Source organism: Gracilinanus agilis, chromosome 2 (genome assembly GCF_016433145.1).
Source record: "Gracilinanus agilis isolate LMUSP501 chromosome 2, AgileGrace, whole genome shotgun sequence".
Taxonomy (NCBI): domain Eukaryota; kingdom Metazoa; phylum Chordata; class Mammalia; order Didelphimorphia; family Didelphidae; genus Gracilinanus; species Gracilinanus agilis.
This window is the reverse complement of record NC_058131.1, coordinates 44791624-44817889: the sequence shown is the minus strand read 5'-3', so window position 1 is coordinate 44817889 and position 26266 is coordinate 44791624. Positions and strand designations below refer to the sequence as shown.

General features: G+C 37.1%; 1 protein-coding gene across 1 annotated transcript in view; it reads left to right on the top strand.

Annotated features, from left to right (window-relative positions):
* The window catches only part of LOC123233223 (golgin subfamily A member 6-like protein 22), a 73799-nt gene extending 51673 nt beyond the window's left edge, over positions 1-22126 (top strand). The window contains exons 17-24 of the mRNA XM_044659373.1: positions 3479-3562; positions 6552-6692; positions 10484-10621; positions 12618-12680; positions 15528-15644; positions 17107-17169; positions 18467-18583; positions 21965-22126. Of these exons, the coding sequence (XP_044515308.1) occupies positions 3479-3562; positions 6552-6692; positions 10484-10621; positions 12618-12680; positions 15528-15644; positions 17107-17169; positions 18467-18583; positions 21965-22126 (885 nt within the window). The remainder of the gene's footprint in view (positions 1-3478; positions 3563-6551; positions 6693-10483; positions 10622-12617; positions 12681-15527; positions 15645-17106; positions 17170-18466; positions 18584-21964) is intronic.
* Positions 22127-26266: the final 4140 nt, after the last annotated feature.

Below are 26266 nucleotides of genomic sequence, written 5' to 3'. Positions count from 1 at the left end.
TTTAAGACAACTAAACATTTACTAGAAATTCTAAACCACCTAGACCACAAGAACAATATTCCCCATATCCTACCTGAACTTAGCTAAACTAGATGATTGATAATTTTAGAGTTGGCAGGCAGCTACCTACTCTTGCTCCTACTATGTGAGTGAGGAAATTAGTAAAAAGAAAGTCAAAACAGTAAGTTTTCCAACCAACCTCACTTTAACTTCCTTTGTAAGAAGTTGTATAAGATTTCAAAGAGATATATGAGAACAGATGAGGAAAGCATAGGATCAATTTCAGGACTGTAGTTCATTCAGGGCATTAGGTATAATACTTTTAGGGAACATGTAATTTCTGATGTGTGACCTTAGTTCTTCAATAATAAGTTTGAGAGGTACAAAGAGTGAACTCTAGGCCCAGTATAAAAACAAGCATCTCTGGGATAAGAAGCATTTCTATGCATTGCAGAGGAATTCACCTTCAAGAATGTTCAGGGCTGCTGAAAAAAATGGTACAAAAGCAGACAAAAAAGTTGAACAGACTCAAGTACCAGAATGTTGGGACAACGTGACAACTTTGAAAAATCACTCTCTATTATAGTCAGCCATCCTTCATCACAGTGTTATCATTCACCCATAAATAACTAAAGAAGAATATTCTATGAACAACCTCACTCCTAGACTTCCTGGCTAGTCACCATCCATCCCTACCTTTTCTCCTAACAAAGCCAAGGATCACTTACATGTCACACTTAGTGACAAAAAGATTACTTTTTTCCCCAGAAAAGAAGAATGATTTACAATAGCTATCTTGAAAAGAAGACCCATAAAGCACCAACACTGTGTCACCACCTAATCCAAGCTCTTCTTTGAAACTGGCTTACTGTTTTATTAGAGCTGAGAACCAAAGACTAAATGGGTGGCATTTCAGGACAAAGGTTACCTGCCATTGTCCCTACTGTGTAAGTGAGGAAATTATAAAAAAAAAAAGGAGTCAAAACACCAAGTTTTATGAACTAACACCAACTTCTTTGCAAGAGTTTGTAGAAGAGGTCAAAAATTGATGAGAACATACTGGTGTCACACAGGAAACCCTAAAAGTGTGGCACAAGGTATAGGTGTGAGCACTTTAGGGAAGGTAATCCCTAATTTCTGAGGATTTCTGCATCAATGAAGAAGACAAGCTGGGTGAACCACACAATGGCAGCCAGAGTTTCCAGCATAATATGCAATATTATCCATTACAGTGGGACCCAACTACAAGAAAATTCAGTGCTGCTAAGAAGATCCAACAGGATGAAGAAAAGGACCAGAATGGCAGGAGAAAATGACAGAAATGGACAATTATTCTATTTTATGGCTATCCATTCTTTGTCACAGAAGTATCACTGTTAATAAGTAACTAAAGCCTAAATCCTAAAACCAAGCTCACTCCTAGACTTGTTGGTCATCATTCAAACCCTACCTATATTCTTTCAAAAGAAAAGTTTTAATTTCTTGGCACACTCTTTGTAAAAAGTCATTTCTTTCTCCATGTGGGAAGAGAGTTTTAAAATGTTTTGCCACCAAAAAAAGAGCCCCATGCCACCTGGGAAAATTGTACCACCTTTTACAAATTTTTATTTCAGACTGCCTAACTAGTTAGTGGCTTAACTATTGAAAACCAAAGGACAATTGGGTAGAAGTAGATAACAAATCTACCTCACTTTGTTCCTGCTTAGTGAGTGAGGAAGTTACAAAGAGGAAGTCAAAACATTATGTTTTCCAAATAAGCCTATTCGAATGCCTTTTCAAGACTTATAGATGTCAAAGAGGTTAATCGGAACAAACTAAGATGTAGCAGGCTGAACTGTCAGACTTTTAGTCAGGGTGATAGGTGTAAACATTTTAGGTGGCAGGCCATTCCTGATGTCTGGGACATAGTTCTTCAAAGATGAGTAGGAGGGGCAGCTGGGTAGCTCAGTGGATTGAGAGTCAGGCCTAGAGACGGGAGGTCCTGGGTTCAAATCCGGCCTCAGACACTTCCCAGCTGTGTGACCCTGGGCAAGTCACTTGACCCCCATTGCCCGCCCTTACCACTCTTCCACCAAGGAGCCAATACACAGAAGTTAAGGGTTTAAAAAAAAAAGATGAGTAGGATAAGGAAACATTGGTTGAATCTGTGGGTGAAAAGTAGAGTCTCAAGGATAAGATGAAATATCATCCATTGTAGAGTGATTCACCTACATGAAAGCTCAGTGCTGCTGAGGAGATTCCAGCACAATGGAAAGGTGAGCAGACTCAAAAGGATCAGAGTGGTGTAGAAGGGGGACAGAAGAATCTGATTGTTCTGTAATCTGGTCACCCATCCTAATTCAAAGACTTGTTACTAGTTCATAAATAAATAAAGATTAAAATCCTATGACCAACTTCACTCCTAGCTTTGATAGTCATGATCTAACAAAATACCTATGCTCCTACCAAAATGAGGATTACCTTTCATGTTAAACTCAACAAGGCAAAAGTCACCTCTTTCCCCAGAAAGTGAGTGTGATGTCACATCCTGACTTTATCTTGATTTCAACATATCATTGGCCAGCATAAGAAATTACATGGGAATTTTATGGATTTTTGCTGAGGTCACAAATATGCTAAGTCCACTAGATGACAGAATAAGTTTAGAAACTCATAAAATCATGTTAATATATATATATATATAGTGTTACATAATGTCAACATATTTTATCTTTTAATACCAGAGTGGTATATACAATTACTTTCTTAAAATTAAAATAATTAAAAGTTAAGTTTGTAAAAAGAGCATAAAAGCCAACAGATGCTACTCCAAGCCTAGGAATGTAGATATAGCTTAAATATTTAGGATCTCATAAATGCATATATGGTACTATAAACATTCCATAAAAGAAAAAGAAAAAAGAAAGACTTCTCTGGTACAAAGAATGGACCAAAACTTTTTTATGTGAATTTTCCAGATCTCACAGGCACTGTATCTCCCAGCATCCTACAATGTAAGAAGGGTAGATATACATATGTAAAAGTAAAAAATGAAAATAAAACCATGAAGCAATCAATAACACTGTTACCTTATTTTCTAACTCTTCTTTACTGATTGGTTCCTTGGTTGCTTCAGAGCTGAAAACCAAAAAACAAATTGGTGACACTGCAGTGCAAGAGACTACCTGCTATTATGACAACAGTGTGAGAGAGGACGTTAGAAAAAAGGGAGGCAAAACACTGAGTTTTCCAACCAAATGAACTCTAACATTCCTTGAAAGAGTTTGTAGAAAAGGTCAAAGGAATTGATGAGAATATGCCAAAATGTCACATGGGGAACTCTCAGACTTGCTCAAGGTTAAAGTGTGAAAAGTTTAGGGGCAGTTAACCTCTGATTTATGATTTTTTCATCATCCATGATGAGGAAAAGGAAAGCCTGAGTGAAAAATACAGTGAGAAACAGAGTCTCCACCATAACATGCAATATTATCCATTACAGCGTGACTCACCTACAAGAAAATTCAGTGCTACTGAGAAGATCCAACAGGAAGAAAAGGTGAGCCGAACTAAGAATGACAAAACAGTGAGAAAGGAGGACAGATCTGGACAATTATTCTACAATGAGCTGCCCTCTCTTTGTCACAGAAGTATCACTCTCCACTAGTAACAAAAGCCAAAAATACTATGACCAAGATGACTCTAGGCTGGCTAGTGAGCATTCAACCCTACCTACTCTCTTCCTAAATCAAGGTTTTACTTTCTTGACACACTCTCTAAAATAAAAGTCATTTCTCCATGTTGGGAGAGTGTATTAAAATGCTTACTCACAAAAGAATAGCCACAAATCACGTGGACCATGGCACCACCTTTTACAAACTCTTATTTCACATTGTGAAAATTAATGGTTGATTGATTGTTTTAGAGCTAAAAATCAAAGACAAATGAGTGGGAATAGGTAACAAAAACTACCTAATTTTGTTCCAACTTGGTGAGTAAGAAGAATTTATTTTTAAAAAAGAAATCAAAACATTGTTTTCCAACAAAGATATTCTAATGTATTTTGCAAGAATTTGTAGAAGATGTCAAAGAAATTAATGAGAACAAACCAAGATGTTACAGGATGAACTTTCAGCCATTGGATAAAGATGATAGATGTAAGAATTTTAGGTGGCAGGTAATTCCTGATGTTTGGTTTAAGTCTTCAATGATGGAATAAGAGGAGGATAGATTGATTGAATGTGAGATAAGAAGTTCAGACTCAAGGATAGGATGTAATATTATCCATTGCAGAGGTATTCACCTATAAGAAAGCTCAATGCTGCTGAGAATATGATGTGACAGAAAGCAGAAAAGGTGAGCAGACACAAGGAATGAAAATGGTGGAGAAGGATAAGAGTTTTAGACAATCACTCTGTAATCTGGTCACCCATCCTATTGCAAGGAGCTATCACCCATAAATAACGAAACACTAAAATCCTATGACTAATCACATTCCTGCCTTTGTTGGTCATCACCCAACCTTATCTATTCTCCTACCAAAGCCAGGCTTCACTTTTGTGTCACATTTAATGAGGCAAAAGTCACTTCTTTCTCCAGGAATTTGAGAGGGTTTGAAAATATACAATGTGAAAATGATATCCTCAAAGGACCTATAACTTGGTATCACCTTCTTTGAGCTCTTCTTTGAGACTGGCTAATTGGTTGGTTGCTTGGTTCTATTAGAGTGAAAACCAGTACAATGCAAGAGGAAACTTGTTCTTGGCCCTACTGAATTTGTGAGGAAATTGGAGGAAAAAGGAATTAAAAAGACTAAATTTTCTAAAGTAATTCCAACATTTTTTGCCAGAGTTTTTAGAAGAGAAAGAAATTGATGAAAACATACCAAAATGTCTCATGGGGAGCTTGGGAACTATGACTCGGGGCTTAGGTGTGAGCACTTTTGGTGCAGTAATTCTTGATTTCTGAATTTTTTTTTCACAAATGAAGAGGAGCAAGAGGACAAACAGTGAACCACACAATGAAAGCCATAGTTTCCAGCATAACATGCAATATTATCCATTACAGTGGAACTCACCTAAAGGAAAACAGTGCTACTGAGAAGATTCAAGAAGAAGAAGAAAGTGTGAGCAGACTCAAAAGGACCAGAATGGTGGGGAATGGGGACTGATCTAGTTAATTATCTGGACAACGGCTATCCATTCTTTGTCACAAAAGTATTAGTCCTCAGTAATTAATAAAAGCCTAAAAACCTATGATCAAGATCACCCCTAGTCCTGCTAGTCAGCATCAAACCCTTCATTTCCCTCTTACCAAAATGATTTCAATTTCTGGGCACACACTCTGAAACAATGATCACTTCTTTCTCCATGCGTGGAGAGTGTTTGAAATATAGAACCATAAACAAGGAACCTCAAAGAACCCTCCTGGGTTGAAAAACCAAATAACAATTGGGTAGGAGTAAATACCAAGACTAACTTCGTTCCTACACAATGAGTGAGAACATTACAAAAAGGAAATAAAAATGCTGAGTTTTCTAACTAAATTCACTGCAACATTCCTATCAAAAGATTGTAGAAGTCAAAGAGATTTATGAGAACAAGATAAGATGTCATATGGAGAATCCTCAAATTGTAACTGGGGACAAAAAGTCTGAGTATTTGAGGGAGCCAGAAATTCCTGATGTCTTTTACTTTGGTCTTTAATGCTAAGTGGGAAGAAGAAAGATAGAATGAATCAAATGATGAAAAACAGAATCTTAAGGATAAGATATAATATTATCCATTGCAACAGAAGTTATCTACAAGAAAATTTAGTGCTTCTGAGAAGACTCAACAGCAAATAAAGTGCAAGTAGATACAAAAGCACCAGAGTGGTGGGCAAGGAGAAAAGCCCTAGGCAATCATTCTGTCATTTAAGCCATATATTTGTCACAGAAGTATCACTCTTAGTAAATAACTAAAGCCTAAAATCCTATGACCAAGCTCACTCCTAGGCTTGCTGGCAAACATCTAGCCCTACCAACCCACCTGTCAGTGCAAGATTTCACTTTTATATCCCATTGACTCACTCAAAGACTTACAGCTTCTTACTTCATTTGGAGATGACTTTAATATTGATTGATTTAGTGATTTGGTGGAGTTCCCCAAACCAACTCCCAAACATGGCCTTTTTTACATAAATTTTATTTATATCAGACCCCATTTGATTAGTTCCTGGTGCTTTTAGCACGTGGAGAACAGAGGGAAAATTAGTTAGATTAGAGGACAGATGGCTATTCGCCCTAATTTTCAATAGGTGAGAAAAAGGAAATAGAAAACCAATGTGGTTGATTTCCCAACTAAATTTTCCCTAGGTTTTTTTTTTTGCCAAAAAGATTTTCAAAGGAATCACAAGGCAGCAGTGAATGACAACAGAGAAAATGCCAAGATGTCAAAGGAGGAAGAATGGAATTGTAGGAAAAGATACAGAAACAATGAGCTTTTCTCATAAATAGTGATATTAGCAAGAGGTTACTTTTATTTTAAGACTTGCATTGTGTGTTTCATATTTTCTCTCGTTTGATTCGGGAATAGGAAAAGGATCAAATGTTAGGTGAGCTAGAGAAGGAGAACAAGATGCTGAGGAAGGCCCTGAGACAATGTACAAAGCCATTGGAGTCAGCTACAAATGAGCTTGAAGCTACTGAGAAGGGGAGGGACATGAAGGAAAATAAGGTGAGCATAGCAAATAATTAAATGTTGGGAAATCATTCATCAGATTCCAGGAATCACAGAGAAGCTCTACCTGTAGAAGGAAAATGAAATCTGGCATTTCTAGTCATTATAGAGCACAGGAGCACCAAAAAATTTCTCAATGACAACTCCAGAAGATTTCTCAAAGACTACTCCTTCTGCTTTCTGTGTCTCTGCTCTCTTAAAACTTTGTCTTTTTAGAAGTTCACTTTTACATTGGCATTTCAGTCTTCTCACTTCCCCAAGCTCTTAGCATGAATTCCAAGCTTTGGGGTGATTCCTTCACTTCTCCAAAACCTGTATTCACTTCTGCATAAGGTAAAGATTTCTCTTGACAGAAGGCCAAATAATTACATTTTAGGAATACTCTCACCTTAGAGCCACTTATAGGAAATTAGATGCCATCCTTTCAATATTATTTATTGCAGAGGGATTCATCCACAAGAAAACTCAGTACTGCTGAGATGATGCAACAACAGGCAGAAAGGGTAAGCAGACTCAAGAATACTGGAGTCGTGGAAAGGGGGCACAGTTCTAGACAATAACCTGGTCACCTGTTCTGCTTCAAAAAGATTCACCCATAAGTTAAGACTAAAATCCTATGACTAATAATATTCTACCCTTGCTGGTCACCATCCCACTCTAACTATCCTCCTGTCAAAGCCAGGAATCCATGATCATGTCAGCCTCAATGAGAGAAAGGTCACTTCTTTCTAAAGTAAGGGAGAGTGTTTTTTTATCATGGCACCACCAATCCCAGTGTCTTCTTTGAGATTAGCTAATAGTTAATTGCTTGATTGTTTTGGAGCTGAAAACCAAAGGAAAAAAATGGGAGTGCAGGACAAGAAACGATCTTGCCTTTGTCCCTACTGTGTAGGTGAGAAAGTTAGAAAAAAAAAGGAAGTCAAAACACTATGTTATCCAAATAAACAAGCTCCAATGTACTTTGCAAGAATTTGTAGAAGACGACAAAGAAAGTGATGAGAATATCTCAAAATGGCACACAGGGAACTCTGGAACTCTTTGGTTCATGGGTTTAGGTGTGAGAAGTTTGAGAGCAAGTAATTCTTGATTTCTGAGGCTTTCTTCTTCCATGAGGAGAAGGAATAGAAGAGACTGAGTGAACCACACAATGACAACCAGGGTCTTCAGTATAACATGCAATATTATCCATTACAGTGTGACTCACCTACAAGAAAACTCAGTACTGCTGAGAAGATCCAAGAGGAGAAAGAAAAAGTGAGCAGACTCAAAACCAACAAAATGGTGGGGAAGGAGGACAGATCTAGACAAATATTTTATAATGTGACTACCCATTCTTTATCACAGAAATATTCCCCAGTAAGCAATTAAAGCCTAAAATCCTATGACCAATGTCATCCCTAGGCTTCTGGTCAGCATCATCTCTACCTACCCTCATGCAAAGGTCACTTCTTCCTCCTTGTAGTGAAAGTGTTTTAAACTGCAGGGCCACAAAAGAGAAGCCTCAAACTACCTAGACCTTTTACATTACATTTTACATTACCTTTTACAAACTCTTGTTTCATATTGCCTACGTAGGTGGTTGCACAGTATTTTTAGAGATAAAAATCAAAGGACAAATGACTGAGAGTGGATGGCAGAAAACTAATTTTCTTTCTACTCAGTGAGTGAAGAAGTTACAAAAAAAAGAAATCAAAACTTTAAGTCAAAGCTTAATATAACTACATGGAAAAAATGCTCTAGGGGGCAGCTGGGTGGCTCAGTGGATTGAGAGCCAGGCCCAGAAACAGGAGGGGTCCTGGGTTCAAATCTAGCTTCATATCCTTCCTAGTTATGTGGCCCTGGGCAAGTCACTTGACTCCCATTGCCTAGCCTTTATTACTCTTCTGCCTTAGAACCAATACAGAAGGTAAGGAGTTCTTTTGAAATGCTCTAAATCACTGTTGACTAGAGAAATGCACATTAGAACAACTATCAAACATTTTATACCTATCAAATTGGCTAAAATGATAAAAGGGCAAATGTTAGAAGGGATGTGGAAAATTTAGGATGCTAATAAGTTGGTGGAATGATTCAGTGATCTTAGAGAGCAATCTTGAATTATGCTCAAAGAGTTATAAAACTGTGTATACCATTTGAACCAGCAATAACACTATTGTTTATTTCCTAAGGTAATCAGAGAGAAAGGAAAAGAACCTATATATTCTAAAATATTTATAGCAGCTCTCTTTGTGGTATCAAAGAACTGGAAATTGAATGGATGCCTATTAATTAAGGAATGACTAAACAAGTTGTAGCATATGATTGTGATGGAATACTACTGTGCTATAAGAAATTATAAAAAAGTTAATTTTTTAAAACATGGAATGATGTACATAAATAATGAAGAGTGAAACAAGCAGAACCAAGAGAACATATACATCTGAAGAATGGCTTCAGTATGTCCACCTCCAGAGAAAAAAATGATGAACAGAAACAAGCGAGACATAGTTTTATATGTCCATATCATTTTGTCAAATGATGCCTTTATTAGTGCTTGGAGGAGAGGAAGGCAAGGAGATCCATGGAAACTTTAATATAACAAATAAGTACATTTTTTAAAAATAGAGTGAGATTGGCTAACTAGTTGGTAATTTTGTTGTTGGAATGTTGTAAACTCAAGGACAAATATGTGGGAGTAGAATGTAGGAGGCTACCTACGCTATGAATGTGGAAGTTAGAGAGGGAAAGTTATGTAGTAAGTTTTCCAACCAAATTCACTCCAATGTTCTTAGAAGAGTTAGTAGAAGAGATCAAAGATATTAATGAAAAAAGGCCAAAATGTCATATGGTGAAATGGCAAACTCTGACAGCAGGCAGTAAGTGTGAGCATTTTAGGAGGCAAGTAATTCCTGATTTCTATGGCTTTGCTCTTAAACGATGAGTGGAAAGAGGAAAGATTGAGCAAATCCAAGGATGAGAAGCAAACTCTCAAAGATAAGATACAATATTATCTATTGCAGTGGTATTCACCTATAAGAAAGCTCAATGCTGTTGAGAAGATCCAACAACAGGCAGAAAACGTGAGTAGACACAAGAACACCAGAATAGTGGGGAAGGAGGATAGCCCTGGGCAAATCACTCTGTCATCTAAGCCATCTAAGCCACCTAGCCTTTGTCTCTGTGGCATTACTCCTCAGTAAATAACCAAAGCCTAAAATCCTATGATCAAGCTCACTCCTAGGCTTGCAGGTAAGTAGTTAGCTACCCACCTGTCAATGCCAAGTTTCACTTTTATATCACATTCACTGACTCAAAGACACACAGCTTCTGTCTTGAAGTAGGGAAGACTTTAATATTGATTGATTAGACTGATCTATTGTCATTCCCCAAAACAGCCCCCAAATATGGTTTTTTCCTACCCAATCTTGATTAGTTCCTGGTTGTCTTAGAATATGGAAAACAAAGAAAAAATGGGTTAAAATGGAAGGCAGATGGGTTACCTAATTTTAAGTGGTTAAGGAATAGAGGAAATGGAAAAGCAAGATCATTTATTTACCAACTAAATTTGACCCAGTTTTCTTTATAAGAGAAGAGTTTTTAGAGGAATTAAAAGGAAGTGAATTAAATTAAGAAGGGTCAAGATATCACAGGAGGAAGGGTGGAATTGTAGGAAAAAAATAAGCAGGTATGTGCTTTGCAGGTTTGTTCTCCTTAAATAGCAATGCTAGTAACAGGCTTCTTTTATATAATACTTTAATAATTACATTGTATTTTTCATATTTTATCTTATTTAATCAATGTGGGAATAGGAAGAGAATCAAATTGGTAAGCTAGAGGAAGAGAATGAAATTCTCCGAAAAGCCCTGAGACAATGTACACAGCAATTGGAGACAGCTGCAAACAAATTTGAGTGTACTGAGAAGGAGATGCAGGTGAAGGAAAATGAGGTGAGCATTGCAAATAAGTAAATGTTGGGAAATCAGTCATTAGGTTGCCAGATTTTACAGAGAATCTCTCATTCTTCCATCATAGAAGGAAAATTAATTCTGGCATTTCTGGTCACTTTAGAACACAGGAGCACCTCTGACAGATTTCTCAGTAATTTCTCCCTTGGTTTCCATTGTCTCTGTCCTCTTATAACTCTACTTTTTGGCATTTCACTTTCATATTGGCATTTCTCAATCTTTTGACTTCTCAAGTTCTTAGCATGAATTCCAGGCATTTGTCTGAATTATTTTCCCTGAATCCATATTCTTCCCTTGTCCAGAAAGCAAAGACTTCTCTTGACAGATGACCAAATAATTTCATTTTTGGAATAGTCCCACCCTAGAACCATTTGAATTAGGAAGTTTGACATCATGCAGTCTCCAGTTTCTCAACACACAATTCTTAGGGTCAAATGCCTTGAGGGTTCCACAAAAATAGGTTCTGCAAATCCAAATTCTTGGCCATTGCAATGTATAGAAAGTAATACAGATTGAAAGACAACAGATACTTTAGGTGTATGGAGGAAATATGCATTTGCAAATCTCCTGAAGAAAGAAAACAAAGCATAAGCATGGTTAAGTTTTCTTCCTGCTGACACAAAGATGGCTAAAGTCTTACTCAACCAAACTTTGGACATAATGACAGTGACAGGTCCTATGGCAACAAGTGTTGGAGAAGACAGGGAGGTCTGGAAAGTAATTCTGTAAATTAGCTACCTAACCTTTTTCACTCTCACTGAAGCAAAGGTCACTTTGTTCTCCTAGTAGGATGTACTTTTAAAATGATAGATTTCAGGACCAAGGAAGCAACATTCTTACATCCTACCTGAATTTGGCTAAGCTAACAACCCTTGCTCCATCTACATGAGTGAGGAAGTGAGTAAAAAGGAAGTAAAAACAGTAAGTTGTCCAACCAACCTCACTCCAGTTTTAGCAAGAGGTCATAGAAGAGGTCAAAGAAGCAAAAAGATGTATAGGAATAAGTCAAAAATTCACAGGATGAAGTATGGGACTGTGGTTCAGGACATTCAGTATAAGCATTTAGGGAACAGGTAATTCCTGATATTTAGAGATTTGTTCTTCAATAAGGAGTATGAGAAGGACAAATTGAGTGAATAACTAGTATAAGAATCAGGGTCTCCAGGATAAGACGCCATATTTTGCCTTGCAGAGGGATTCACCTATAAGAAAGCTCAATGCCACTGAGATGATACAACAGCAGGCAGAAAAGGTGAGCAGACCAAAGAGCAATGGAACAGTGTGAAAGGGCAATAACTGGATAATCATCCTGTTATCTGGCCAGCCACACTTTGTCACACGGGTATCATTCACCCATAAGTAAAGACTAAAATCCTATAACCAAATTCACTCCTAGCATCCTCCTACCAAAGACAGGTTTAACTTTCATGTAATTCATGAGACTCACTCAATGAAATAAATGCAATGAGACAAAGATCACTTCTTTCTCCATGAAAGGAGGGTGTTTTAAAATATACAATGTGAAAATAAGAGTCCAAAAACATATGAAATTTGACATCACCTTTCAAAATCTTATTTGAAGAGATTATTTTACTGGTTAATTGTTTGGTTGTTTTAGAGCTAAAAACCAAAGGATGAATGGATGGGAGTGAATTTTAGGAGGCTACATGCCCTTGCCCCTACTGTGTAAGTGAGGAAGTTAGAAAAAGGGAGTCAAAACAGTAAATTTCAAACTAAAATAACTCCAATGTCCTTTACAAGAGTTTGGAGAAGAAGACAAAGAAATTGCTGTGAACATGCCAAAATGTCAACAGTGAAGTTTGAGACTGTGAATTGGGGCTATATGTGTGAGCAATTTAAAGCAGATTTCTATTTTCCAAGGCTTGCTTCTTCTATGACAAGTAGGAGGCCAGATTGAATGAACCACACATTGAGAACCAGAATATCGGGGATAACATGCAATATTTTTCCATTGCAGTGGGATTCACCTAGAAGAAAGTTCAATGCTGCTGAAAAGAAGATCCAACAGCAGGCAGATAGGGTGAGCATGCCCAAGTACAAGAGAAGGGGAGGAAAGGGGAGCAGATCTGGACATTATCTCATAGTATGGCTATCCATTTCTTGTCACAGAAGTTTCACTCCCCAGGAAGTAAAATCCCTTGACTAAGCTCTCTCTGAAGCTTGCTGATCAACATTGAACCCTATCCTCCTACCAAAGATAGGTTTCACTTTCATGCCATAGTCACTGAGGCAAAAATCACTTCTTTCTCCCTGTAGGGGATTTATGTCAAAAATACAACCAAAATAAAAGTCCCAAACACCTGGACCTTGGCAACACCTTTTCCAAACAATTATTTCATATTGTCTGACTGGTTGGTAAATTGATTGATTTAGAGTTTGCAGAAGATGTCAAAGAGTTTGATGAGAACAAGCCAACATGTCACAGGATGAAGTTTGGGACAGTGGGTCAAGATAAGTGTAAAAACTTTAGGTCGCAGATAAAATCTGACATGTGGGGTTCTGCTCTTCCACACTGACTAAGAGGACGATAGATTGAGTAAATCCATAGATGAGAATGATAGTCTCCAGGAAAAGACCCAATATTATCCATTACAGCAGGACTCACCTACAATAAAGCTTAGTGCTGCTGAGAAAATCCAATGGCAGGCAGAAAAGGTGAGCACAGACCCAAGAGCAACAGAATGGTAGGAAAGAGGGATATATTGGACAATTATAATTATTCTTTAATGTGGCTATCCATTCCTTGTCACAGAAGAATCACTTCCAGTAAATAACTAAATCCTGAAAACCAATGACCTAATATACACTAAGGCTTGCTTGTCAGCATCCAACCCTACCTATCCTACTGAAGCCAGGTTTGACTTTCATGTCACATTCACTGTTGCAAAGTTCACTTCTTTCTCCAGTTAATGTTTTAATATAGAGTCCCAAAATAGGAACCCCAAGTACCTGTACTTTGGTACCACCGATTCCAAACTCTTATTCGAAATTTCTTAATTGATTACTTAGTTGTTTTAGAGATGAAAACCAAAGGGCAAATGGCAATCAGTCTAGTACAGGAAGCTACATAAACTTGCCTCTATTCAGGCAATGAGGAAGTGAGGGAGAAAAAATAGTTTAGGACATTCCATTTCCAAACAAATGCATTACACTGTTCTTTGCAAAAGCTTAAAAGAGAGGTCTAAGGGAGTGATAAGAATAAGCCAAGATGTCAAAATCTGTGAGACTGTGGTTCAAAGCAATATATATAAGCAGAGAGGAGAAGATAATTTCTTATGTGTGCAGCTGTATTATTCACTGATAAGTAGGAGCAAGAGAGATTCAGTGAATTCCAGGATAAAAATCAGACTCTGAGGGATAAGATTCAATATTATGCATTGCAGAGAGATTCACCTACAAGGAAGCTGAGGGCAGCTGGAAAGATGTATCACTAAAGCCTAAAACCCTATAAACAATCCCACACCTGGACTTGCTGGGAAGCATCCAACCCTATCTAAACTACAATAAAGATGGTTTTCATTTACATGTCAAACACACACTTCTTTCAGTCACACTCACTTCAGAAGAGACAAAGATCACTTCTTTCTCCACACAAAGAGAATTTTAAAATATAGACAATAAATATAGAATATTCCAAGACACCTGGACATACACAACCTTTTCTAAACTATTATATGAGATTGGCTAACTATTTCATTTTTGGCTTGTATACTGAAGAAAACCAAAAGACAAATGGGTGTGAATATATTTGAGGAGGCTCCCTACCAATATTCTAACTATGTTGGTAAGGAATTTGGGGGAAAAGTATCAGGAGAAAGTTTTTTAACCAAATTTGTTTCATTTTTCTTGGCAAGAGAGTATAGAATGAATTAAATAGATTTATAAAAATAGGCCAAGATGTCATGGGGTATGGTATTCGAATGTGACTTAAGGAAATAGGTGTAAATATTTTTTGATAGTAGCTAATTACCACAGCCTCATTCTTAAATGGCAAATGGGAAGAGAGACAGACAGAGTGAATTCAAGGAAGAGAAGCAAAGTCTCTGGGATAACTTGCTATATATTATCCATTGCAGTGGGACTCACCTACAAGAAGACCCTGTGCTACTGAGAAGATCCAACAGCAGTCAGTTTGTGTGAGTAGACACAAGAGCACCAGAATGGTGGGGAAGAAGGAGAGCTTTGGGCAGTCACTCCATCACCTTAGCCACCCAGCCTTTGTTACAGAGGTAGCAGTAAATATCTAAAGTCTAAAATCCTATGATCAAGCTTACTCCTAGGTGTGCTGGTTAGCATCCAGCCTGACTTACCCATCTGTCAAGGCAAGCTTTCACTTTTATATTCCATTCACTGACTCAAAGACACACAGCTTCTCCTTTAAACTAGGTAGACTATAATACTGATTAACTGTTCAACAGATTTGCTGGGATTCCCCAAACAAGACTATGACTGTGGCCTTTTCTACCCAAATTTTATTTATATCAAGCAATGGTTGATTAGTTTAGTGGTGGTTTTATAACACGGAAAATACATAAGAAATGATTTAAAGTAGAGGGCAGATTATTATCTGCTCTAATTTTCAATGGTTGAAGAAAAGAGGAAATGGAAAACCAAGATAATTTCTTTTCCAATTAAACCTGCCCCAGTTTCTTCACAAGACAGGAAGTTTTTAGAGGAATAAAATGGCAATGAATAAAGATAGAGAAGGGGCATGCTATCATAGGAGGAAGGATGGAATTGTAGAAAGGTAGCACATATGCACTTTGCTTTTCAATAACAATACTAATAACAGGTCACTTTTCTATGGTGTTTTAAGTGTTCCATTATACTTTTCATATTTTATCTCATTTCATCAATGTTGGAGTAGGAGATGGATCAAGTAAATGTGTTAGAAGAGGAGGTCAAGATTCTCCAGGAGTCCCTGAAACAATGCACCATCCAACTGGAATCCGCTACAAACAAGCTAGAGAAGGCTGCTGACACGGTAATGGAGGGGAAGGAAACTGAGGCAAGCAAGCATGGCAAAGAATTAAATGTTGGGAAATCATTCATTAGGTTGCCAGGTTTTATGGAGAAGCTCTGATTCCTCCATTAAGGAAAGAAAATGAATCCTGACTTCTCTGGTCAGTTTTGAACACAGGAGCACCTCTAACAGCTTTCTCAGGGACTTCTTCAGCTTCCAGTGTTTCTGTCCTCTTACAACTCTATTTTTTTTAGAATTTCACCTTCACCTTGACATTTCTGTCTTCTCATTTCTCAAGCTCTTACTCTGCTTTTTAATGACTCCCTTATTTCTCCTGAATCCATATTCCTTCACTTTTTTTAAATCCTTATCTTCCCACCTTAGATCAACACTGTATATTGGTTCCAAGGCAACAGAGTGAAAAGCCACTGGGGGTTTAAATGACTTGCTCAGGGTCAGACAGTTAGGAAAGTATCTGAGACCTGATCTGAACCCAGGACTTCCCATTTTGAGGCCTGGCTCTCAATCCATTGAGCCAGCTTGCTGCTCCCTTCACTTCTCCAGAAATTAAAGCATTTTCTTGACAGAATACCTAATTATTTCAGCTTAGGAATAGTGTCACTCTAGAGCCATTTATATCAGGAAATTAGATATCATTCTTTGCTGAGTTTCTTAACATAGTAATTCCGAGGGCAAAACATCTTAAGTTTCCACTAGAATATTTGTTACAAATCTAAACTCTAGGCAATTGCCATCAAAGGTAGGAAATAGTGCAATGAAAGACAATAGGCCCTCTGCATGCATGTGTCTATGTGTGCAGAAGTGCTGAAGAAGAAAAGTCAAACATAGGTACAGTCAAGTTTCCTTCCTGTTCAAAGATAGTTAAAGGCTAAATCAAGCAAACACTGGACATAATTTCTGTGGCAGACCCAAGAATACTAGAATGGTAGGGGAGAAGGACAGGTCTGGATGGTCATTCTGAACTTGAGATACTCATCCTTTTTCACATTCATTGAAATGAAAGTCACTTTTTCTCCTATTGAAGCGAATATTTTAAAAATACAAATTTCATAAGAACCACAAAACCAACAGGAACAAGGAACAACTTTTCTGGACTCCTAAGTGACTTGGGCTAATTGTATGACCTGTTGTTTTAGAGGTGGCGGAAGGTTACCTCCCCTGCTCCTGCCATGTGATTCAGGAAGTTAAAATAAAGAAAACCGAAAAAGTAAGATTTCCAACCAAACCTGCTCCAATGTTCCTTGCAAAGGTTTTTAGAAGTAGTCAAAGATATGGATGACCACAAGCAAGAAATCAAAGGATTAAGTTTAGCTTAAGGTGACACATTTAAGCATTTATATGCAGGTAATTCCAGATGTCTGTGACTTTGTTATCCAATAACCAGTAAGGGAAGGATGGATTGAGTGAATACCTGTATGAGAACCAGTGTCTGAGGGATAAGATGCAATATTATGCATTGCAGAGGGATTCACCTACAAGAAAGCTGAGTGTTGATGAGGAGATAATGCAACAGCAGACAGAAAAGGTGAGCAGACACAAGGGCACTAGAACTGAGGAGAACTGAGAGAGCACTGGCAAGTCACTTTGTAATCTGGTCACCCATCCTTTCTCATAGAGGAATCACCAAAGCCTGAAATCCTATGAACTAGTTCATGCCTAGACTTGCTGGTCAGCATCCTACCCTACCTGTACTCCCACTAAAGACAGATGGCATTTTCAAGTCACACTCACTGAGGCAAAGATCACTTCTTTTTAAAAACAGAGAGAATTTTAAGATAGACCACAAAAGTTGGAAATCCAAGACACCTGGACATAGACTTAGCCTTTTCCAAACTATTAAATTGGTCAGCTGCTTCACTGAGTGGCTTTTATACAGCTAAAAACCAAAAGACAAATGGGTGGTAATAGATTTATAGAGACGCCATACTGCAAAAAACCAAAGGATAAATTTGTGGGAATAGATTTAAGAGGGATTCCCTAGCCATATTCTAAACTATGTTGGTGAGGAAGTTATAAAAAAAAAGAGTCAAGAAAAAGTTTTTCAAACAAACGTATTCCATTGTTCTTTGCAAGATTGTGAAGAACACATGAAAGAGATAACAAGATGATACGGGGTGAAGTATTGAATTGTGGCTGAAGGAAATAGGTGTGAACATTTTAGGTGGTAGCTAATAAATGCAGCCTTGTTCTTAGATGGTGAGTAGGAAGAGGACAGATTGAGTGAATTCAAGGAAGAGAAGCAGAGTCTCTGGGATAACTTGCTATATATTATCCATTGCAGTGGGACTCACCTATAAGAAGGCCCTGTGCTACTGAGAAGATCCAACAGCAGTCAGTTTGTGTGAGTAGACACAAGAGCACCAGAATGGTGGGGAAGAAGGAGAGCTTTGGGCAGTCACTCCATCACCTTAGCCACCCAGCCTTTGTTACAGAGGTAGCAGTAAATATCTAAAGTCTAAAATCCTATGATCAAGCTTACTCCTAGGTTTGCTGGTTAGCATCCAGCCTGACTTGCCCCACCTGTCAGAGGAAGCTAGAGTCAAGGAAAATAGGAGGCAGATTATTACGTATCCTAATTTTCAATGAAGAAGAAGGAAGGAAATGGAAAATCAAGATCATTCCTTTTCCAGTTAAACCTGCCCCAGTTTATTCACAAACAGGAAATTTTTAGAGGAATAAAATGGCCATGAATAAAGATAGAGAAGGGCCATATGCACTTTGCTTTTCAATAACAATATTAGTAATAGGTCACTTTTCTATGGTGTTTTAAGTGTTCCATTATACTTTTCATATTTTATCTCATTTCATCAACGTGGGAGTAGGAGATGGATCAAGTAAATGTGTTAGAAGAGGAGGTCAAGATTCTCCAGGAGTCCCTGAAACAATGCACCATGCAACTGGAATGCACTACAAACAAGCTAGAGAAGGCTACTGACAAGGTAATGGAGGGGAAGGAAACTGAGACAAGCAAGCATGGCAAAGAATTAAATGTTGGGAAATCATTCATTAGGTTGCCAGGTTTTATGGAGAAGCTCTGATTCCTCCATTAAGGAAAGAAAATGAATCCTGACTTCTCTGGTCAGTTTTGAACACAGGAGCACCTCTAACAGCTTTCTCAGGGACTTCTCCTTCAGCTTCCAGTGTTTCTGTCCTCTTACGACTCTATCTTTTTAGAATTTCACCTTCACCTTGACATTTCTGTCTTCTCATTTCTCAAGCTCTTGCCATGAATTCCCTGCTTTTTAGTGATTCCCTCATTTCCCCTGAATCCATATGCCTTCACTTCTTTTTTTTTAATGGCTGGGAGTGAAATGCAGGGGCTGCCTATTTTCTCTCTCTCCAAGTATATGAGTGAGAAAGTTAGAAAAAAGGAAAGCAAAATGGTAAGTTTTCCAACCAGACTAGCTCCAATGCTCTTTGCAAGAGTTTGTAGAATAGGAGCAGCAAGGTGGCTAAGTGGATAGAGACAGACCTGGAGATGAGAAGTCATGGTTTCAAATCTGGCCTCATACACTTCCTAGATGTGTGACCCTAGACAAATTGCGTAATTCCAATTGCCTAGCCCTTCCTGCTTTTCTGCTTTGGAATCAAAGCTTAGTATGGATTCTATGACAGAAGGTAACGGTTTTTTAAGAAGTTTGTAGATAAGGGGGCAGCTGGGTAGCTCAGTGGATTGAGAGCCAGGCCTAGAGACAGGAGGTCCTAGGTTCAAATCTGGCCTCAGACACTTCCTAGCTGTGTGACCCTGGGCAGGTCACTTGACCCCCATTGCCCACCCTTACCAATCTTCCACCTATGAGACAATACACAGAAGTTAAGGGTTTAAACAAAAAAAAAAAAAAAAAGAAGTCTGTAGATGAGGTTAATGAGAACATATCAAGGTGTGACAGAATGAACTATAGGACTATGACTAAGGGCAGTAAGAGTAAGCATTTTAGGTGCAAATAGTTCCTGATATCTGGAACTTTGTTCTTCAATAACCAGTAGAAGTAGGACAGATTGAGTGACCTACACAATAAAGCCTGAATGTCATAGAAAACATGCAATATTAATGATTACAGAGAGACTCATCTACAAGAAAACAATGTGCTGCTGAGGAAATCCAACAGCAGGCAAAAAAGGTAAGTGGACTCAAAAACACCCAGATAGTGGACAATTTGCATAATCACTCTGTAATGTGACTATCCTTTCTCACAACGTGATACCCCCCATATAAAATATTAAAGCCTAAAGTCTATGACCAAGCTCAGTCCTAGTTTTGCCGGTCGGTATCCAAACCTACCTTTCCTTCTCCATGAAAGGGGAGAGCTTTAAAATATAAAGCCCCAAAATAGGAGTCTCAAACCACCTGAACCATGGCACCGCCTTTTCAAAACTCTTGAGATTGGTTTTTTGCTGATTGTTTTAGAACTGAAAAGTAAAGGACAAATAGATGGCAGTGGACTGTAAGATCCTTCCAACCCTTTCTCCTCTGCAGTAAGTGACAGTTAGAAAAAAAAAGAAGTCAAAAAAAAACAGTCAGTTTTCCAAACAACTCACTCCAGTGTTCTTGGCAAGAACTTGTAGAAGAGGTCAAGGAGACTGATGAGACCAGATGTCACAAGATAACCTGTGGGACTGGGGCACAGGGCTTTAGGTGTGAACATTTTAGACAGATAATTAGGCAGATAATTCCTGATTCCTGGGGATCTGTCCTTGGACAAGGAGTAGGAGGAAGACAGATTGAGTGAATCTGGAGATGAGAACCAGAGCCTCAAGGAAAAGCTAGAATAGTATCTAATTAATCTGGATTCGCCTACAAAAAAAGGTCCGTGCTGCTGAGAAGATCCAGCAGATAGAAAAAGTGAGCAGACCCAAAAGCACCGAAATGGTAGGGAAGGGTGATAGCTGGGCACAATCTGTAATCTAGCCACATGTCCTTTCTCATATAGATTACACTCATCAGGTAGTAACTAAAGCCTAAAATCCTGACCAAGCCCTTCCTAAACTAACTGATCAGCATCCAACACTACGTACATACTACCAAAGCAAGACTTTACTTTTATGCCACATTCCCTGAGGTAAAGGTTTCTACTTTCACCAAGTAATGTAAAAGATAGAAGCCCAAAAGAGGCACCTGAGCCACCTGGGCCTTGGTATCACATTTTCCAAAATCTTAATTGAGTTTGGCTGACTTTTGATGCTTGGTTGTTTTAACATGAAAACCAAAGAGCCATCATTAAGTGGTAGTGGAGGTCAAAAAGCTACTAACCTTCTTTATTAGTACATGATTGAGGAAGTTAAAAAAAGGAAGTCAAGACAGTCAATTTTCCAACCAAACTGATTCCAGTGTTCTTTGCAAGTATTTGTAGAAGTCAAAGAGATCGATGAGATTAGGCCAAGATATCAAGAGATGACTTGGGGTACTGTTGCTGAGTAAGATAGTTGTAAGCATTTTAGATGGCAGATAATTCCTGATTTCTGGGGCCTTGTTCTTTAATGATGAGTAGGAGAATAGATTGAGTGAATCCAAACTTGAGAAAGAATCTCCAGGATAAGACGCATTATTATTCATTTCAGAGGGACACATTTATTATAAGAAAGCTCAGTGATGCTGAGAAGATCCAACAACAGGCAGATACTGTGAGTAGACACAAGAGCACCACAATGGTGGGGAGAGGGGACAACTCTAGGAAACCATTTTGTAATCTAGCCACCCATGCTTTATCACTCTTCAGTAATTAAAACCTAAAATCCTAGACTTACTGGTAAGTATCTAGGCCAGCTTACCTATTAATGAAGGCTTTCACTTTAACATCCCAGTCACTTTCTCAAAGACACACAGCTTCTTTCTTAAAGAAGGGAGGATTTTAATACTGATTGATTATTTTGACAGATTTAGAAGGATTTCCCAAAATAGTCTACAACAATAGCCTTTTTTACCCAAATTGTATTTACCTCAAGTAATTACCAATTGTGGTTGTTTTAGAACATGGAAAACAAATAAAAAATGGGTTAAACTGAAGGGCAGATTATTGCCTATCCTAATTTTCAATGGAAGAAGAAGGAAGGAAATGGAAAATCAAGATAATTTCTTTTCTAATTAAACCTGCCCCAGTTTTCTTCACATACAGGAGTTTTTTAGAGGAATGAAAAGGCAGTGAATAAAGATAGAAAAGGGACATGATATCATAGGAAGAAGGGTGGAATTGTAGGAAAAGATAGCAGGCATGTGCTTTGCTTTTCAATAACAACACTAGTAACAGGTCACTGTTATATGGTGTTTTAAGAGTTGCATTTTACATTTCATATTTTATCTCATTTCATCAATGTGGGAGTAGGAGAAGAATCAAGTGAGTGTGTTAGAGGAGGAGGTCAAGCTTCTCCAGGATGCCCTGAAACAATGCACCATGCAACTGGAATCTGCTACAAACAAGCTAGAGGAAGCTGCTGACAAGAGAATGGAGGTTGTGGAAATTGAGGTGAGCATGGCAAAGAATTAAATGTTGGGAAATCATTCATTAGGTTGCCAGGTTTCGTGGAGAAGCCCTGATTCCTCCATTATGGAAAGAAAATGAATCTTAGCTTCTCTGGTCACTTTTAAACACAGGAGCACCTCTAGCAGATTTCTCAGGGACTTCTCCTTTGGCTTCCAGTTCTTTTTCCTGTTACAACATTATCTTTTTAGAATTTCACTTTCACCTTGGCATTTCATAGTCTTCTTACTTCCCAAGTTCTTAGCTTGAATTCCAAGCTTTTTAGTGACTACTCATTTACTCTCTGAGTCCATATGCCTTCATTTCTCTAGAAAGTAAAGTGTTTTAGGAATAAACACAGCCTTTAGCCATTTGTATTAGGAAGTTAGATATAATCCCATATTGAGTTTCTCAACATATTAAATTCCTAGAGTCAAACACCTTGAGGTTCCAGAAGAATAGGTCTTATAAATCCAAAGTCATAGCCTTTGCAACTAATGGAAGGAAGTATAGCATTGGCATACAATAGATACATTTCTGCTTAAGAAAGCCAACATTGTAGAGAAAGGAAGGAATGCTCCGAGTTTGCCCAAACCCACAAGCAAACAAACACAAAAAAATTCCTCAAAACAAATATTGGAGCAACAAAACTAAGACAGGATGAAACATTCTTCCACTCCATGACAGTGTATAAGGAAACAAGAATGACCTGTATCACTGGGATAAGAGGGAAGAGCAACCTAGTGATGCAACACCAAGAGAATTAGCAGGGGTTCTCCCCAGACTGGAATAACTCCCACACTCAGTTGGGTATAGAAACTTGCCTTACTCCATAGGGAAAGAAGAAGGGAGAAAGAATAAGGGAAAGGGAGGGTAGACTGATGAAAAGGAAGAGAGGAGGCAGCGGTGAAGAAGCAAAACATTTGTGAGGAAAAAAAAAGCTGAAAGGAGAGAATGATAAATAGAAAAATAAGATGGAGGGAAACACAGTAAACATAATTGTGAATGTAAATGAGTTGAACTCACCAGTAAAACAGAAACAAAAGCAGAACACATTTTTTTAAAAATCCCACAATATATTGTCTATGAGGAACACATTTAAAGCAGGTCACACAAAGAGTAAAGGCAAGGGACTGCAGTAGAATCTATTATACTTCAGCTGAAGTTAAAAAAAAAAAGCAGGGGTAGCAATTATGATCTTAGAAAAGAAAAAGCAAAAATAGACCAAATTAAAAGGAGGAAATTACATCTTGATAAAAGATACCATAGAAAATGAAGCAATACCAAATATATACACACCAAAGAGCACAGCATCCAGATTCCTAAAGAAGTTAAATGAGCTACAGAAGAAAATAGAATGTAAAACTATACAAGTGGATAATCTCAACTTTCCTTTCTCAGAACTAGATAAATCTAGCCAAAAAATTCTCAGAACTAGATAAATCTAGAAAGGTGTTAAGTAGGTGAATAGAATGTTAATAAAATAAGATATGATGAATTTCTGGGGAAAAATAATGGAAATAGAAAGGAATATACTTTTTCTTAGTTACATGGCAACCCAACAAAAATGTTAATTTTTATTCATATATTAGGGCATAAAAGCCTTATAACCAATGAAAAAAACTAAGTGAATCCTTTTCAGACCACAATGCAATAAAAATTACTTTCAATAAAGGGCTGCAGAAAGATGAAAAATTGATTGGAAGAAGATGTGGGTCAAAGAACAAATCACAGAAAAAATAATTTCGTTGAAGAGAATGACAACAATGAAACAGCATCTCAAAATTTCTTAGGTGCTACCAAAACAGTACTTAGGGAAAATTTTATTCCTCCAAATGCTTATATCAAAAAAAAAAAGAGAGAAAGAGCAGATCAATGAATGGCCATGCAACTAAAAGAAAACTAGAAAATGAACAAACCAAAAAGCCCAAATTAAACATCAAATTGGAAATACTGAAAATCAAAGAAGAGATCAATGAAAATGAAAGTAAGAAAACTAATAAGACAGAGTTCATTTTATGGGGAAATAGATAAACCAGGGGTTAATTTGATTTTTTTTTTAAGAAAGAGAATCAAATTATCAGAATCAAAAAGGAAAAGAGAGTTTACCATTAATGAAAAGGAAATTAAATCAACCTTAAGGAACTATTTTGTCAAGTTACATGCAATAAATCTGACAATCTAATTAAATTAGATAGATATTTATAAAAATAGTAATTGCCCAGATTAAAAAAGAAAAAATAGAATACTTAATTTCATCTAAGAAAAAGTAATTGAATTGAATAAGCCATCAATGAACTCCCTAAGAAAAAAAAATCCCAAAATCAAAGAGATTAACAAGTGAATCCTACCAAAGATTTAAGGAATAATTAATCCAAATGATATGTAAACTATTTCATAAAATGGGCAAAAAAGAAATTCTAACAAATAACTTTTTTGACACAAATATGGTGCTGATACTAGAAAGAGTTAAAACAAAGGGGAAAACTACAAACCTTTTTCCCTAATGAATATTGATATAAACATCTTAAATAAAATACTAGCAAGAAGATTACAGCAGTATATCACAAGAATCATTCACTATGACCAGGTGAGATTTATACCAGGAATACATTAGGAAAATTATCTGCATGCTGCTATTGACCATATTAATAAAAAAATTAGATGAAAAAATGATTTGGACAAAATATAACACCCATTCCTATTAAATCTTTACTTTCTTATAGATCTGACAGGTAAACTAGTCTATGTTCACCTAATTTACTTATAGTTTCCTTCTTTATATTTGTCATTCACCATTCTGAATTTATCTTGGTGTAGAGTGTGAGATGTTGATCTAAACCTAATCTCTCCCATACTGTTTTCCAATTTTCCCAGCAGTTTTTGTCAAACAGTGGGTTTTTGTCCCAAAAGCTAGAATCTTTGGGTTTACCTAACACTAGATTGCTACAGTGATTTACCCCCAAGTCTATTCCATTGATCCATACTTCTGTCTCTTAACCAGTACCAGATTGTTTTGATGATCACTGCTTTATTGTATAGTTTAATATCTGGTACTTCTAGGCCACCATCCTTCACATTTTTTTCATTAGTTCCCTTGATATTCTTAATCTTTTGTTCTTCCAGATGAATTTTGTTATTTTTTCTAATTCTTGATATAGTTTTTAGTAGTTTGATAAGTATAACACTGAATAAGTAAATTAATTTAGGTAGGATTGTCATTTTTATTTTATTAGCTCATCCTACCCGTGAGCAATTAATGTTTTTCCAATTGTTTAGATATAGTTTTATTTATGTGGAAAGTGTTTTGTAACTGTTTTTATATAATTCTTGTGTGTCTTGGCAGATAGATTCCCAAATATTTTATTTTGTCTAGAGTGATTTTGAATGGAGTTTCTCTTTCTAACTCTTGCTGATTTTTCTTGGAAATATATAGAAATGCTGATGATTTATGTGGGTTTATTTTGCATCCTGCAACTTTGCTAAACTTATTATTTCCACTAGCTTTTTAGTTGATTTTCTAGGATTCTCTAAGTATATCATCATATGATGACGGGGTATACTTAGTGATACCATACCAAGTGTGATAGTTTTATTTCCTCATCACCTACTTTTGATAATTTTGATAATATTAAATTTTTAAAGGGTTTGTACAAATAAAAGTAATGTAGCTAAGATTAGAAGAAAAGCAAAAAACTTGGGGGCAAGGAGGGGGAAATTATTAACAGTTTACTAGATAGAGGTCTCATCACAAATATATAGAAAATTTTGTCAAATTTATAAGAATAAAAGCCATCTTCCAGTTGATAAATAGGCAAATGATATTAATAGATAGTTTTTGGATGAAGAAATCAAAGCCATACATATGCATGTGAAAAAATACACTAAATAAAAATTTGTTAGAGAAATACAAATCAAAACAACTTTGAGATATCTCACACCTACCAAATTAACTCAAATGACAAAAAAGGCAAAATATCAAAATTTGGAGAGGATGTGGAAGAACAGAGAAGCTAATGCATTATTGGTGAAACCATGAAGTGATCCAACTATTTTGGAAAGCCATCTGGAATTATGCCCAAAGAGTTATAAAACTGTGTATATAATCTTAGACTCAGCAATACAACAATTGCATCTGTTTAGCCAAGGAGATATCAGGGAGAAAGG